Source organism: Rattus norvegicus, chromosome X (assembly GCF_036323735.1).
Source record: "Rattus norvegicus strain BN/NHsdMcwi chromosome X, GRCr8, whole genome shotgun sequence".
In the NCBI taxonomy this organism is placed as follows: Eukaryota; Metazoa; Chordata; class Mammalia; order Rodentia; family Muridae; genus Rattus; species Rattus norvegicus.
In genome coordinates this window covers 41422356-41436053 of record NC_086039.1, presented here as the reverse complement: position 1 = coordinate 41436053, position 13698 = coordinate 41422356, and the positions used below count along the sequence as shown (strand labels likewise).

The following is a 13698-nucleotide window of genomic DNA, read 5'->3' as shown; positions in this document are numbered from 1 at the left end:
ACTCACAGTTATTTTAATTGTGCAGGCTGGCCCAAGAGGTTTCAGAGGAGAAGAATCTCAGTATATGATGTAAAGACTGCTTTTGTTGTATTTTGGTGAAGAATGTGGCTAGAGTTGGTAATGTGTAAGAGTCACCCAGGTGGTACTGGTTTTGAAGCCATGAAAGAGTCATGAAAAACAGCTGAAGCTGGGCACTGTGAGAGGCCATGGAAGGCCACTGGTGAAGGTGCAGCCTCAGTTGCAATTGATGGACCAGGACTGAAGGGGTCATGCGAAGGAGTTGAGGCTTGGCACCATGAAAAGAGGCTGTGAAAGGCTACTGGTGGAAGCCTAGTTGCATCAGAAGACCCCAGTGTACTGGAGATGTCAGTACCATGGGATGATCACCAAGAATAGCTGAGGCAGTTCAGATCAACATGAGTGTTACAGAGAGAAGAGCTAGAGAAGCCAGCCCTTTGAAAGATCATATGTGGATCCAAGACAAGCTGCCTTGGAGACCCAAAGATGTTAAAGATGCCAGAGCCACAGGCTATCTGCTGAGAAAAGCTGCTAACAGGGAGTGGAACCAGCTCAGGAGAAAGAAGTTTGTTGCAGTCAACAAAGATGAAAAAGGAATCGAAGATCTGAAGAGCGCTTTGACGTCAGACATGGAGATGGCAGAGTGTGGAGTTTGCCCAGCTGGTTGCCTGTCTTAATTCAGGGATTACAGTTAAGTGACTGGATGGATCTCAGAAGATACTTTGAACTTTTAACATGGTTGATACTGCTATAGACTATGGAGACTTTGAAAGTCGGACTAAATGTACTTTTTAATTATACTATGTTTTGGTTTGGCCCCATAGACTCGTGTTTGAACAAGCCTATGGAGGCCAGGGAGTGAAATGTGATGGTTTGCATATGCTTGGCCCAGGGAGTGGCACTATTAGAAGGTGGCCTTGTTGGAGGAAGTGTGTCACTGTGGGTGCGGGCTTGGAGACCCTCCTCTTAGCTGCCTGGTGATATTCAGTATGTTCCTGGTTTCCTTCGGGTATAGATATAGAACTCTCAGCTCCTCCTGCACCATGCCTGCCTGGATGCTGCCATGCTTCTGCCTTGATGATAATGCATTGAACCTCTGAACCTGTAAGCCAGCCCCAGTTAAATGTTGTCCTTATAAGGCTTGCATTGATCATGGTGTCTGTTCACACCAATAAAACCCTAACTAAGACAATGCACTAAACTCTTTTGAGCAATAAAGTCTTTTTACTAACTCTAGAGTGAGGCTGCTTGGGTTGGAATGACAGCAACACTATGCAAGAGCTAAATAATTGCCTCAGGTTTCTATTGTTGCAGTAAAACACCGTGACCAAAAGCAACTTTCAGTAGAAAGGCTTTATTTGGTTTACAGGTTACATAGTCCATCATGAGGAAAAAGTCGAGACAGGAACTGAAGCAGATACCAAGAAGGGTTGCTGCTTACTAGCTTGTTCCTCAGGCTCATGTTCATCTACCCTTCTTGAACCTCCCCAGGAGTGGCACTGCATACAAGGGGTCTGGTCACTCCACATGAATCCTTCATCAAGAAAATGCCCCCATAGACTTGCCCACAGGCTATCTGATGGCGGCATTATCTCATTTGAGTTTGTATAGACATAGTTATCTAAACCCAGAGCTATCCACATACACTTAAGCATTTTAGAATAAAATTCCATAAGCAGTCTAAAACTTAATGCTAGACTTCCAGAGCTTGCAGATTTTCAAATTTTGGGAAAGAAACACAGCATGTATAGCTAGAGATGATCTGACAGTTCAACAGTGGCTGGATTGGTACCACTCAAGCAAGCACATTAGTATTCCTAGAGGGAAATAAATGCATACTCTCATAAGTGGAAATAATGTCTTGCATGACTTCACATTAGTTTCCTTTGCTAATGGACCATTTTGTGAAAGAAACTGAGATCCAGTTTGATGTTATAAGGAGGTTTTGATGCAGGGATACCATTACTGTTTTTATTTTCTTTGATTCTCAACAGCTCATATGAAATTTCAAAAGTCTAGACCCATTTCACAGGTGATGAGACTGCAGCTCAAGATGGTCATGAACATAAACCAGATCGTGTGGTTTATAAGTAACTAGATTATGTTCCAAACCCATCAGCCCGCCTACACTTAGGTACTATCATTAGCCAACCCATTCATTGTTTCTCTGTAGTCTTTCTCTACAGTGTTTGCTGTCAGAGAGGAATCAGAACAACAGATCGTGGAGACAAGAAAAATGTGGAAAGTTGTAGAGAGGAAGGTTCTAAGAAATAACTTGCTCAGAGAAGGAACACAAGTTAGTCAGACATGTCTATCCCTGGGAATATCACCAACAGCACATGTGTCCACATACCCTTTTCCAACCAGAACACAAACTCTTGCATAAAGCCAAGCTTGGCTTCAATTCTCATGCCACATGTACTCACTGGCTATTCCCCAGATCCCTGAGCATGCTGAGGCTCACACTGCATTAGGAAAGGCTGAGGTCTTGGGTGAGCTGACACTACAGAAACAGAAAAATCAGCATTTTTCCTAACATCAGGAAGCTATTTCCTGATGTGAAAATTAAAAACAGGCCAGCAAGGCAAAACACACTAGGTGGCAGAAGGTGATATCACAAAACATCACTGCCCATTTTTACTCTGGTGCTATTATGATTTGCAATAAATGAAATTCGTGAAGTAAGTGGCCTTCCATGCCTAAATTTGTCTAAAAATAAAACTGAACACTTAAGGCTTGAATATTTTAATTTCTCACACCTGCAAAAGTTCTACCACAGCTAAAGAACCAAGTGGCTTGAAATTTACAACCTGTCATCTGAATATAAAACCTGGTCTCTCGCCTTAGTCCATCAAATACTCTCTCCCGTTGCTAAGCCTACAGACCAACTCCTCAAGTTTGAAACAGAAAAAGGGCATAGGAATTCCACAATATTCCAAAGTGAAAAACCACACCTTTCCAGGGACAACACTAAGAAGCAGAAAGGGTTGTCTAATCACTAGACCCTTGAGTGACTCTAGTGCCATGAAAGAAAAAAAAAAGACAGAAAGTCTTTGCGCAGTTACTTGGCTTGGCACAAAGGAAAGGATGGGGAGGGGCCAGATGCAAACTTGAAGGCTACTTCTGCCCCTAATTCACAATGTGACCCTGAAAAAGTTTGCCTTGAGCGGAAGAATACATTCTCTGATCAGTAAGAGCTTCATAGCGTTCTTACGAGATTTCAGGAAATGACAAGTGGGAGTCATTCAGAACATTGTTTGGTTGAAAAATATCGATCACTTAAGAATGGGGCCAAAAGGTGACTTAATACAACAATCTACAGGTGTTGCTGTGGCCCTGGTGACCAGACTCTCAGGATCACAGCTCCAATTTTATCCATTCAAGCCACTCCTCCCAATATGAGAGGAATGAAGTTCAGAGCAACCATGAGTCTTAGCAAAGCTGTTTACATAGTCATCAAAGTGATTTCTCAGTTTTGACCCAACTTGCATTTTGACTATGTTAATACCGAGAAGCATGACCTGATAGTGGAAGGCAGAGGTTGGCCTCTGTATGTGAAATAGCAACAGGGTCTCATTATATAGCACAGGCTATATATATAAACCTGGCTGGCCTTGAACTCACAGCCATGTACTTGTCTACCTCCTGAGTGCTGAGATTAAAGGTGCCTACCACCATAACCAGCAGTTTACAAATTCTTTCACCTAGGTCTCCCCAATCTCAAATAATGTCACTGCTGTACACATAAGCATCACCCTAAACTCCTGCCTTTTTCCATAATACATCTTAATCCCACCATGTCCACAATGCCTTCAGCAATCTTCTCAGTTCCTAAATCTGCAATCTTCATCTCAAATTCAAGGCGACATCTTCTCTCACCTGGCCTATTAGTTGTATCCTCCTTTATGATTTTCTTTCTTCCCAAAGTTAGGTTCTCTACAGGAAGACAGGGTCTTTCCATACCTCTGCAAGCTGGTCTTGAACTCTTGGTCCTTCTACCTCTACCTTCAGAATACTGGGATTACAGCCATGTATCATCATGACTAATTCATGTGTGCTGTTTGAATTCCGAGCTTCATATGAATGATAGGCAACTACTTTACCAATTAAGCAACATCCCCTCCATGTGTGTGTGTGTGTGTGTGTGTGTGTGTGTGTGTGTGTGTGTGTGTGTGTGTGTGTGTGTGGTTTTTGTTTGTTTGTTTGTTTTCTCCTTCTACCTAGTTCTTGGATATATAAATCCCTGGTATGAATAATAAATATTTGGTGTATTCGCTAATTAATCTCTTCTCTTCCATTCAAGACAAAAGCCCATATGTTTAATTGCCCTATGACTTCCTCTTTTGAAAAGTCCCTTGGTTCCTGCCCACTTGAAGGATGGAGGTTGGTAGAGACAGGGATTTAGCATCTTCAAATCTAGGCCCCAAATGAATTATGGGGATGTGAGCAAGATTTAATAGCTGTGCCACAATTAAGGCAACGTGAAGCATGAATATTTTTGCCTTACTGTCCTCACTGATACATGGTCATGTCACCTCCAAAGAAGTCCAACTTGCATCACAGAACAGATAGACAGACCCAAGAAGGTTCCAGCAGAGGTAGAGAGTTCCACAGGGTCTCTGCTTAGAACCAAACAGGCTATGTCCACTCTCCCAGAAGCTGTACCAAGTCTGCTTAAGATAAAGAGGAATCTGGCCTCAGTGGAGCCATAGGAAACTCAGCACAGTCTCTGGTCTCTGTGTTTTAAAAGAGGGCACCTTGCTTTCCTAACCCTTTCCTGAGTTGCTTACCATAAGGGTTGAAATATTGAACAGCTCGGTGTCTGCGAAGAAAACTGGAAAGCTAAACTCCATTGCATCACACCAAACCTTGAGAGTCAACTTGAAACGTCTTCAGAATTAGATTCTGTATTTGGTCAACCTCAAGCAAACAGAATACTAAAAATACTACCTGTTTTCTCTTCTACTCCCCAAGGTACCCAAATTATAACTTGACACAGGGTGGAAAACAGACTTACCGGCTTCAATGCATTCTGGCTTCAGGCAGTACTCCTGTTTAGCTTGGAAACTTAGGAGACCTTGACTCACTAAAAGGAAAAAAAAACCAGACCAAAATAAATGATTGATTTGTAGCAGACCACCACCGAGTAAAATACATTTGGACACATATGCAAGACATTTGCTATCAGTTCATATTTCTCAGTATTGACATGGCAGTCAAAAACCAAGTTGGCTCAAAGCCGAGGAACTGCTTTGATAAATATGTAAACAGCCTTGCTAGGACTCATGGTTATTCTGAGATTCTTTCCTCTTGTATGGGGGAGGGGTAGATTGAGTGAGTAAAACTGGAGCCATGTTAAGGACTCACCAGAGCCACAGCAGCACCTAGAAGCTTACGAGAGTGTACATTTTCACTCCAGATCTGTGGATTCAGAAATTCTAGAGGTGGGGAACAGCCATCTTGTGTGCCTTGAATTTGGTGACAGATATTGAACCCAGAGCCTCTCAAAAAATGAGCAGTGTGTACCCTGGAGATACACACACACACACACACACACACACACACACATATGCACGCACACACACACAGACACACAACTTTTTGTACAGTTGAAATAGTTTTCAGCAATACTTTCAGTTGGTGGCAACAACACCTATTAGGAATGTTCAGTCCTTTCACATGACAGTGTCTTTAACAAAATTCATGCTTAAGAATCATGCAATGAAGTCACAAAAAAAGCTTTTTTTAAAAAAAAACTCATAGTCTAAGTAAGTTAAGATTTTGTGTTGGGCCACATTCATAGCTGCCTTCGACAGGTTAGACACGAGTGTTTTTTCAAAAGCAAAGAAGAATGCACTGGCTTTGAACTTCAGTTAGCATCTGAGCATTAGCAATGTGAGCCTAAAATTAAAACCTTTTTGAAAAAATATATGCTTTGTTTCTGTAGCTGGAGGAGTTATGAGGCACTCATTATTGTTGCGCTCTGTGAGTAAAAACAAGGAATCTTTGAAGATATGGCCATGAGGAAATGGACCATGGGGACCGAGAAATGCAGTCTGGAAGCCTTCGCTTCTGCTCGAGATGCAGACCTGAAGATCACCTGTCAGTCTGGCATGCCTTATTATTTATGAACCCACATCCTAAGAGGAGCCTGCTTTGTCTTTGTTCTTGTTCTCTTCCCCTCCTCCAAACTGCCTTTTTATCTGTCTTACATTATAGATTCAAGAAACCTGCCTACAGAACCGCTCAGGCCCATTTTCAAAAGAAGTTTTATAACATAAAAGGAGTGTTTTGATTTTTTTTTGCAAGGGAAAAATAGGTAAAAACATATAGACAGCAAAAAAAAAGACCAGTGTGGGACATTTCAGTGTACCTCAAAGGTGGAACTATGGTGAGCTCTTCATTGTAGTCAGTTTTTACATGTTTACCAAATGTACTTCAATGGTGTTCTTTTATGAGGGAAACATAAATTTTACTAGAAATAATAATAATAATTTTATTATTATTGATAATAGTTTTATTTTCAAATCTTATGAAATAAAAAAAAGTTATTCTTTTTCAAAACTTTGAGGAAAGCAGTTTCAGGGCAAACTTGGCTACACTGTAACTTCCGAGCCAGCCTGGGCTACATGAGGAGCTGTCTCAAAGTTCTCCAAAACTAGCCTTAATTCTTTCATTAAAAAGAAATGATTATTAACACAGATGTGTAAAAAAAATCAAATAATACCACTTCTTTTTATCTTACAGTGTGTGTAAGGAAAGTGTCTATCCCCAAGACAGAAGAACTTAATAAAAGTAGGAGAAAAAAACTCCAAAAGGCTGGGGTCATTATCACCCTAGTAGAGACTGGAATTCACAAACCAAATCGAGGCGACTGCCTGCTTCTATTTCTGTGAAAGGCTTTGATATTTTTAATAATTGGGGGAGAGGGATTCAAGGGAGAATAATATCTCATAATATATAAAAAGTATATGAAACTGAAGCTTCACAATGCAGAAAACAGGTCTTCCTGGCTCCCATTCATGCTCACGTTGTCTGTGGACACTTGAGTGCTACAATGAAACAGAACCCTGAGACAAGGAATGTGAGGCAGTGAAGCCAAAACTATTTACTATCATCTGGCCTCACAGGAAACGCTCCCAGAGCCTTGCATCTGAGAAACAGATTTCAGGGGGAAAGGAGAGGGAAGAAGTAAAGAACACTTGAAAATAAATTGATTATGGGTATCTTGTTATACTCGATATTTTTAAGTCACCTAAGTTCTCAGATCCCACCTCAGACCACTGTAGAAGAGAAAGGCAAAAGAGAGGTAAGCGAGGATGCTAGACATTGCAGACATGACTGAACTTAAACACGCAGTGCATATACTGCAAAGTCAACCAGGAAGCACCTTTTGGAGAAGATGCCAACTAGAAGATTGTCATGAAGAACATTGTTTTGCAGGCATTTAGCAAACTAGATGCAGAGTGTGTCTGGGGCAGACAGTAAAGAAAGATGCTAGTAATGGGTAGTGCTGAAATAGTTTACAAAAATATAAAGGTCTCTGGGAGGGTATGGTGGTACAGGCGTGTATAATCCAGGCATTTGAGAGGCAGAGGCAGAAATATCCCAGGAAATTCAAGGTCAATCTAATCTATCTAGTGAGTTCTAGGCCAGAAAAGGATACATAGTGACTGTTCATAGACAGACATACAGACAGACATCCTGAGTGTAGACCCTCAGATAGATATGCTCTGAAGCAGTGTTTCACTTGCACATGCTATTGTAGCCTCCTTCTCGTGTCTTGTGAAAATGCAGACTGTGAGTCTGTAGACCTGGGAGCCAAGCTCAAGGTTTGAAGTGATGCAGGTGGTGGAGTAGAAAAAAAAAATCGGGGTTGGGGATTTAGCTCAGTGGTAGAGTGCTTGCCTAGGAAGCGCAAGGCCCTGGGTTCGGTCCCCAGCTCCGGGGAAAAAAAAAAAAAAGAACCAAAAAAAAAAAAAAAAGAAAAAAGAAAAATATAGAATACGGCAAGACCATTAGCTGGTCCTATTTACTGTCAATTATCATGAGACCTCCTCCCGAAGATTCAAGGTGAGAGCCAGGTTACTAGACCTACTGGGAGGTTATCTTTTTTCATCCAAATCACTGTCCCTCCCATCCCCCCCTCACAGAGTCCCTCCCCCACTTTTTCCCCTTATCCTTAAATCAGGCCTCCTCATAATAGCAATGCTTGGTTTAATGAACTCTACCTAAAAATTTTAGTGCTTGTGTCAGCAAATCATTTTCTCACAAAAAAAAAAAAAAAAAATTGCAATCACTGACCATCTTCTGGAATGCCTTGATCTCCCAGTGTAATGATCATAAAAGTAGAATTGAAAGGGGTTGCAAAATACTATTGACATCACTGAAAAGAGGATATATTTTGACTTACATGATGACCACTTGGATTTGTAAGTCTGGGGGTACTTGTAAGCCTAACCTCTTAGACACATTCCACATGGTCTGTAGTTCCTAGCATGCCCATAACATTTCTCCTCCGCTTTTAAACTTCAGCAAGTTGATCATCTAAAGCTAGCTTTGGAGAAACCTCACAACGATTTTCAAGAACCACAGATTCAGCCACAGGAGTGGGAGGTCTAGCTTCACCCGAAAGTGATACACTGATCCAATTTCCTAAGTCTTTAGCCACAGAAAACATGGAAAGGTGGATTGCTCTTTTTAGCAGGGTTCTCAACCACACAAGCCTAACTCTTTTAAAAGTTAATTACTGGCTTTCTCCTGCCAAAATAAACAGGGCCTCCTGCATCCTGCATATGCCAGAGGATGTTTCCAGGACTGGTGCATTTCAAAGTACACCTAGAATGTCTTAAGTATAGGGCTTGTTTCTAGGTGACCTTCAAGCCAATGAAATACTATGAGTTATATAAGAAAACTGTTACAAGGGAGAATAGCCAGGGGTTTGGAAAGTCTAAACTTTTGAGCATCCCCTGTCTCTTTCTAACAGAGTTCATCTTTTGTTTCCCCCTAGGAATATGCTTTTGTCTCCGTATTCTCTCTGAGAACATCATTCTTACAGGAGTTGTTACAATAATTGAATCACAATGCTTTTCACATCTTAAGAGGAAAACCTCTGTTTCCTTCACATTCATTTTTAAATCTATTAGAAAGGTGAAGTTAACCATTTTGCATCCATCAAAATCACTGGATTTAAAAAGACTCAAAGAATCCTATTTAAGGACTGATTTATCTTTTGTGAATTGCACTTTGTAGCGTGTTCAACTGAACAAAAGTCAAACAAAAAGAAATTCTGGTATGGTTGTTCCCCCACAAAACAAATGCAAGCAAAATAAATACAACTATGAATTTGTAAACACTCAATTTGTGAAATGTAATAAATACATAGACTTTTCCCTCAGTGCAACCGAATCCCCCAGCCATTCCAAACCACTTTCTAATCCAGTTTGCATTCTAGACTATATATTTAATACTAAAGAAAAGCTTCCTTTTTTTATTGACATAGCTGATTGAAACTGAGGTACATCTCTATTTTTGAACATAAGCAAACAGCCTGCATTTATGACAAGAGTTTCTAAAATAAAGAATTAGAGTCTCCATTGATGCCCAGCTCAGTCCCCTGGCCTCTGGAGTTCCACTTACCTAGAAAGAGCAGTGTGCCCAGCACCAGGGTGCCAGTAATGAACAGGGCCAGTGCAATCCGAATGCCTCGGTTGGTCCCCTTTCCAGTCTCCATGGTGCTCCCTGCTTCTGCTTCCATCAGAAGGGCCGAAGAGAAGACTCAGAAAGTCACTTTTCGTGGTTTGGTGGCTGGTCTCAAGAGTTTGTCAGGCATTTGACATTCAAGACTCTCTTGCTCGTCTGCTAATAGACAGCTTTAAAAATTCCTGTCAGGAAACTTCCCCTCGACACACTTTCTCAAATAATCCTTCACAAATGAAATAAAAGAAACACAAAATATTGGTTGCCTTGGCTCTCTCTTGACTAGACAAAACAAACAGCAGTTGCTTTATCTCGGTGCTCTCCCTCAGCAAAGTTCCTCTCAAGCGATTGTTTGGCAGGCTTTTTGCTCAAGCATTCCGATTATAATGTTTTACTAGGTTGCTGCACAGATGTTTTAGCAATTTAAACGTATAGTCACTTGGGGAGGAAAAAAATGTCTTTATCACAAGTGGATTCTCAACCTCCCCCTAAGCATGATAAGTTAGGTGGCAAGGACAGTCCGCATCCACTTCAGGATCCCAACTAGTTACAGATTTCTGCTATGAGAGTCATTCTCCTTGTCTGAACTGTCATCGTCAAAAGTTACTCTTTCAGTGTGTTAGTCCCCTTTTAAAGTCTTCTAAGAGTTCCTGGGATAGCCTGAAGCATTTTATTTTGGGAACGTTGTGTGTGATAGCATGTGCCAAAAATCAGTCATAGTCCACTGCAGTGCAAAGTAGCAATTAAGACAACCTACAGAGGCGATGGTTTGGACTGGAACTTTTTTTTTAGGAAGAAGAAAAGTATCTTTGTGGTGCTAAGAATTGTACAAAAGACAGTTAAGTATATGAATTAAGCTTATTATCAACCACAAACGATATAGTAAAAAGTCTTTTTTCCCCTGTGTGTTTTGATGAGCACAGCACCCTTGTATTTTGTTCTCTAGCTCCTCCCAGGCAGCCAGCCTCTGCTTAGCAAGTTTTTGTGTTTCCCTAAAGTGGTTATTTCAGCAGCTTCCTGAGAATTAATTCAGACTTATCTGGGCCCACAAGAAAGATTGATTAATCACATTCATTGTTTACGATCAAATTCAAATTAGGAAAAGCTGCTTTCTTCCTGGGGAAGGGCAATTGACATTTCAATAATACTGAAAGGATTTGGACTTTTATTACTTAATGATACAGGTACTGCTAATTCACAGGACAGTGAATAGATACTCACTTGTGCCTATCTAGGCAGAGGTCAGAAGATGGTGGGAGTATGGGAGGATGATTCAGGAACCTGTGTAAACCAGAATAACAAAATCTGTGCACATAGCTTTGGCAGTGACACCAGACCTCAGCCGATACCAATAAAGGAGGTACAACATGACTACCCAATCAGCACTTAATCCCACAGCATGGGGTTTCCCAGGTTTAAAATTTTATTCCGGCTGGGAGGTGGTGGGGCATGCTTTTCATCCTAGCATTTGGGAGGCAAAGGCAGACAGATCTCTAAATTCAAGGCCAGCATGGTCTACAGAGTGAGTTGCAGGACAGTTAAGGCTATTACATAGAGAAACCCTCTCTAAAACAACAACAACTACTACAAAATATTCTCTAACATATCTTGACCATACTTTCTGCTTGTTTCATTTCACCCCAAACTCAGGCAGATATTTAATCCTTTCAGCAAGCTAGCAATATCACAACATGGTGAAGCCCTTCTGTGTCCATTGGCTATCAGTGTTACTTCATTGCTGACAGATGTTTCCCAAGGTTTGTTCTTGGTTTCATAACACATCTTAAGTGTGTGAGCTTCATGGGTCCAAGGACAGTCCCTGTAATTTTCAGTGCTATAGCCCCAACAACAACAGTTCCTGGCCTAACACAGTGAAAGAGAAGAGAAAAGCAAGGAAAATGACCCAAGTTAAAAATGACCAAGTTATCCCTAGTTAAAAAGCAGCCACAGTAACCAGTCTCTTCACTTCTTTAGAAGGGGGCGGGGCTTCTAAATACTCTACTGATAATGGTACTTCGGGTGGACAGAGTGCTTTTGGTTTTAATCTCACATGAAACAAATATATATGACAGCAAATGCGTTTGTAACTCCAACATGGAAGCATTGCCTCAGGTAGCACAGGGCCTCAGGTGGCAAGGTGGTGATGGGATCATTGTGATCATACTGCATTTCAGCAGGTGACCATGTTCTCTGTGCACAGGGGAGAGAAAAGCCACTCAAGGACCACACAAGGGAATCATTTCCTGCCTCTTCCTTTCTCTTCCCACTCTCCTTGTACCTCAAAAGTCCTATCTGGTTTGGAATGGTGACTGAGGGTTACCAGTTGAAGTAGCCTTCACCTACCTTAGACTGGTAAATCCCCAGAAGTGAGAGAGATTTGGAAGTTCCATTGAAGTTCCACCCACTAGTCATTTGCAGACAGGACTTCATTCCTGAACGTTTAATATCTGAGAAAAAAAAGAAAGAAGGAAGAAAGAAAGAAAGAAAGAAAGAGAGAGAGAGAGAAAGAAAAGGACACCAATACAATAAACACACTTCCAATGATAGTAATAGAAAACTTGATGCTTTCCGTTCCAAACTTAGACGTGTGTAGAAAAGAATGCACTTGATTCATGAAAATAACTCTATGGAAGTAAAAACACAGCTCTCAAGTTGTTAAAAATAGTTTGCTGAATATAATGTAATGTAATGTAGGCTCCTTTTACTCACCAAAGAAATTAAAGGAACATTTGAGAGTGGGTGCGATTGACGGAGGACAGGGTGTGGGTGTATCATTCCTTATAAGGCGCATTCTTCATTATGTGTCATTTTCTGCATTAATTTCTCAGCCTTTTGGGAGATCGTGATTATCTTGTACTGAAAATAAAGGCACTTAAAAACAAATTAGGATGACAAAATACCTTAGGCCAAAAGAAATAAGTTCAAGGTACAGCTGAATAATGAGTGTTCACAAAAGGTCAAAGAAGAGGGCTGTAAAAGAAAGTACATTATCAGCCCAATCTGGTTTATTCTCTGTTTCGGTTAATGGTTTTGTCAGATCACTTATGGCTCCATTCATGCTACATGGTCAAAGGTTCTATGGTTCTGTGGCAAACATTTTTCTCTGTGAAGCTTAGAATGTTTTACTCTCCAGCCCATTAGGGGACAAAAAAAAAAAATAAAGAGAGAGAGAGAGAGAGAGAGAGACAGAGAGAGAGAGAGAGAGAGAGAGAGAGAGAGAGAGAAAGAAATGCTACCTCTTCAAATGACATACAAAACCCATGCTGACCTGCAACTCAAAATTGCTCCAATCTATGCTCGTGGAATAGAAACCATTGTGTCAAGGAAATTGAAGAATGGATCTTTATCTGAAACTACAATAATGAGACTCTAGAATATTACCCTGTGTGTTGGAGAATGGAAAGTCATTATTCACAGGAAGGGGATTGTCCAAAAAAGACTACTCCTACAGAGCCATGAAAATGAGTTAACTGGCGATTTCTGCAGGGTAAATTTGTTGACAGCATGATATACATGCACTTGTTTCAAATAAAAACATTCCAAACCAGGTTGGGTCTTAAATGCAATTAATTAGCAAATCAAAGAAGTCTCTTGACACTTTCTCAGTTCGTGGCCACATGCAAAAACTCATGAAAAAAAAAAAAAAACAAGAAGTAAAACTAGAAATTCAATAATGGTCAACTGGCCTCAGGTATACTTGAGGCACACATCTCTGACGCCAGAGGAAAACACCAAACGCCATCTGGAACCCTGGTGCACGGAGGCTCCAGGAAAGGGCAACGCAGATCTTCCTGATTGCTGCCACCGCAGAGAGCTCGTAGGCAGCACCCCAGGAGCAAATTTGAGCCTCGGGATCACAGGTAAGACCAACTTTTCTGCTGCAAGAGACCTGCCTGGTGAACTCAGGATACACAGAGGCAAAATTCCTCTAGGACCAGGCACTTCCTGTGTTTACCAGGAGTCCCAAACCTGCGGATCCCG

The 13698-nt window shown here is 41.1% G+C and overlaps 1 protein-coding gene across 2 annotated transcripts in view; it reads right to left on the bottom strand.

The window, feature by feature from the left end:
* The window catches only part of Phex (phosphate regulating endopeptidase X-linked), a 248666-nt gene extending 235173 nt beyond the window's left edge, over positions 1-13493 (bottom strand). Inside the window, exons 1-4 of one of the 2 annotated variants that reach the window (XM_039099503.2) lie at positions 12061-13493; positions 10939-10998; positions 9658-9943; positions 5036-5104 (exon numbers count right to left, since the gene is read on the bottom strand). In XM_039099503.2, coding sequence (XP_038955431.1) covers positions 5036-5104; positions 9658-9775 — 187 coding nt within the window. In that variant the 5' untranslated portion in view covers positions 9776-9943; positions 10939-10998; positions 12061-13493. Of the gene's footprint in view, positions 1-5035; positions 5105-9657; positions 10251-10938; positions 10999-12060 lie in introns of those variants that run through there. The other variant, NM_013004.2, reaches the window with a different exon arrangement.
* Positions 13494-13698: the final 205 nt, after the last annotated feature.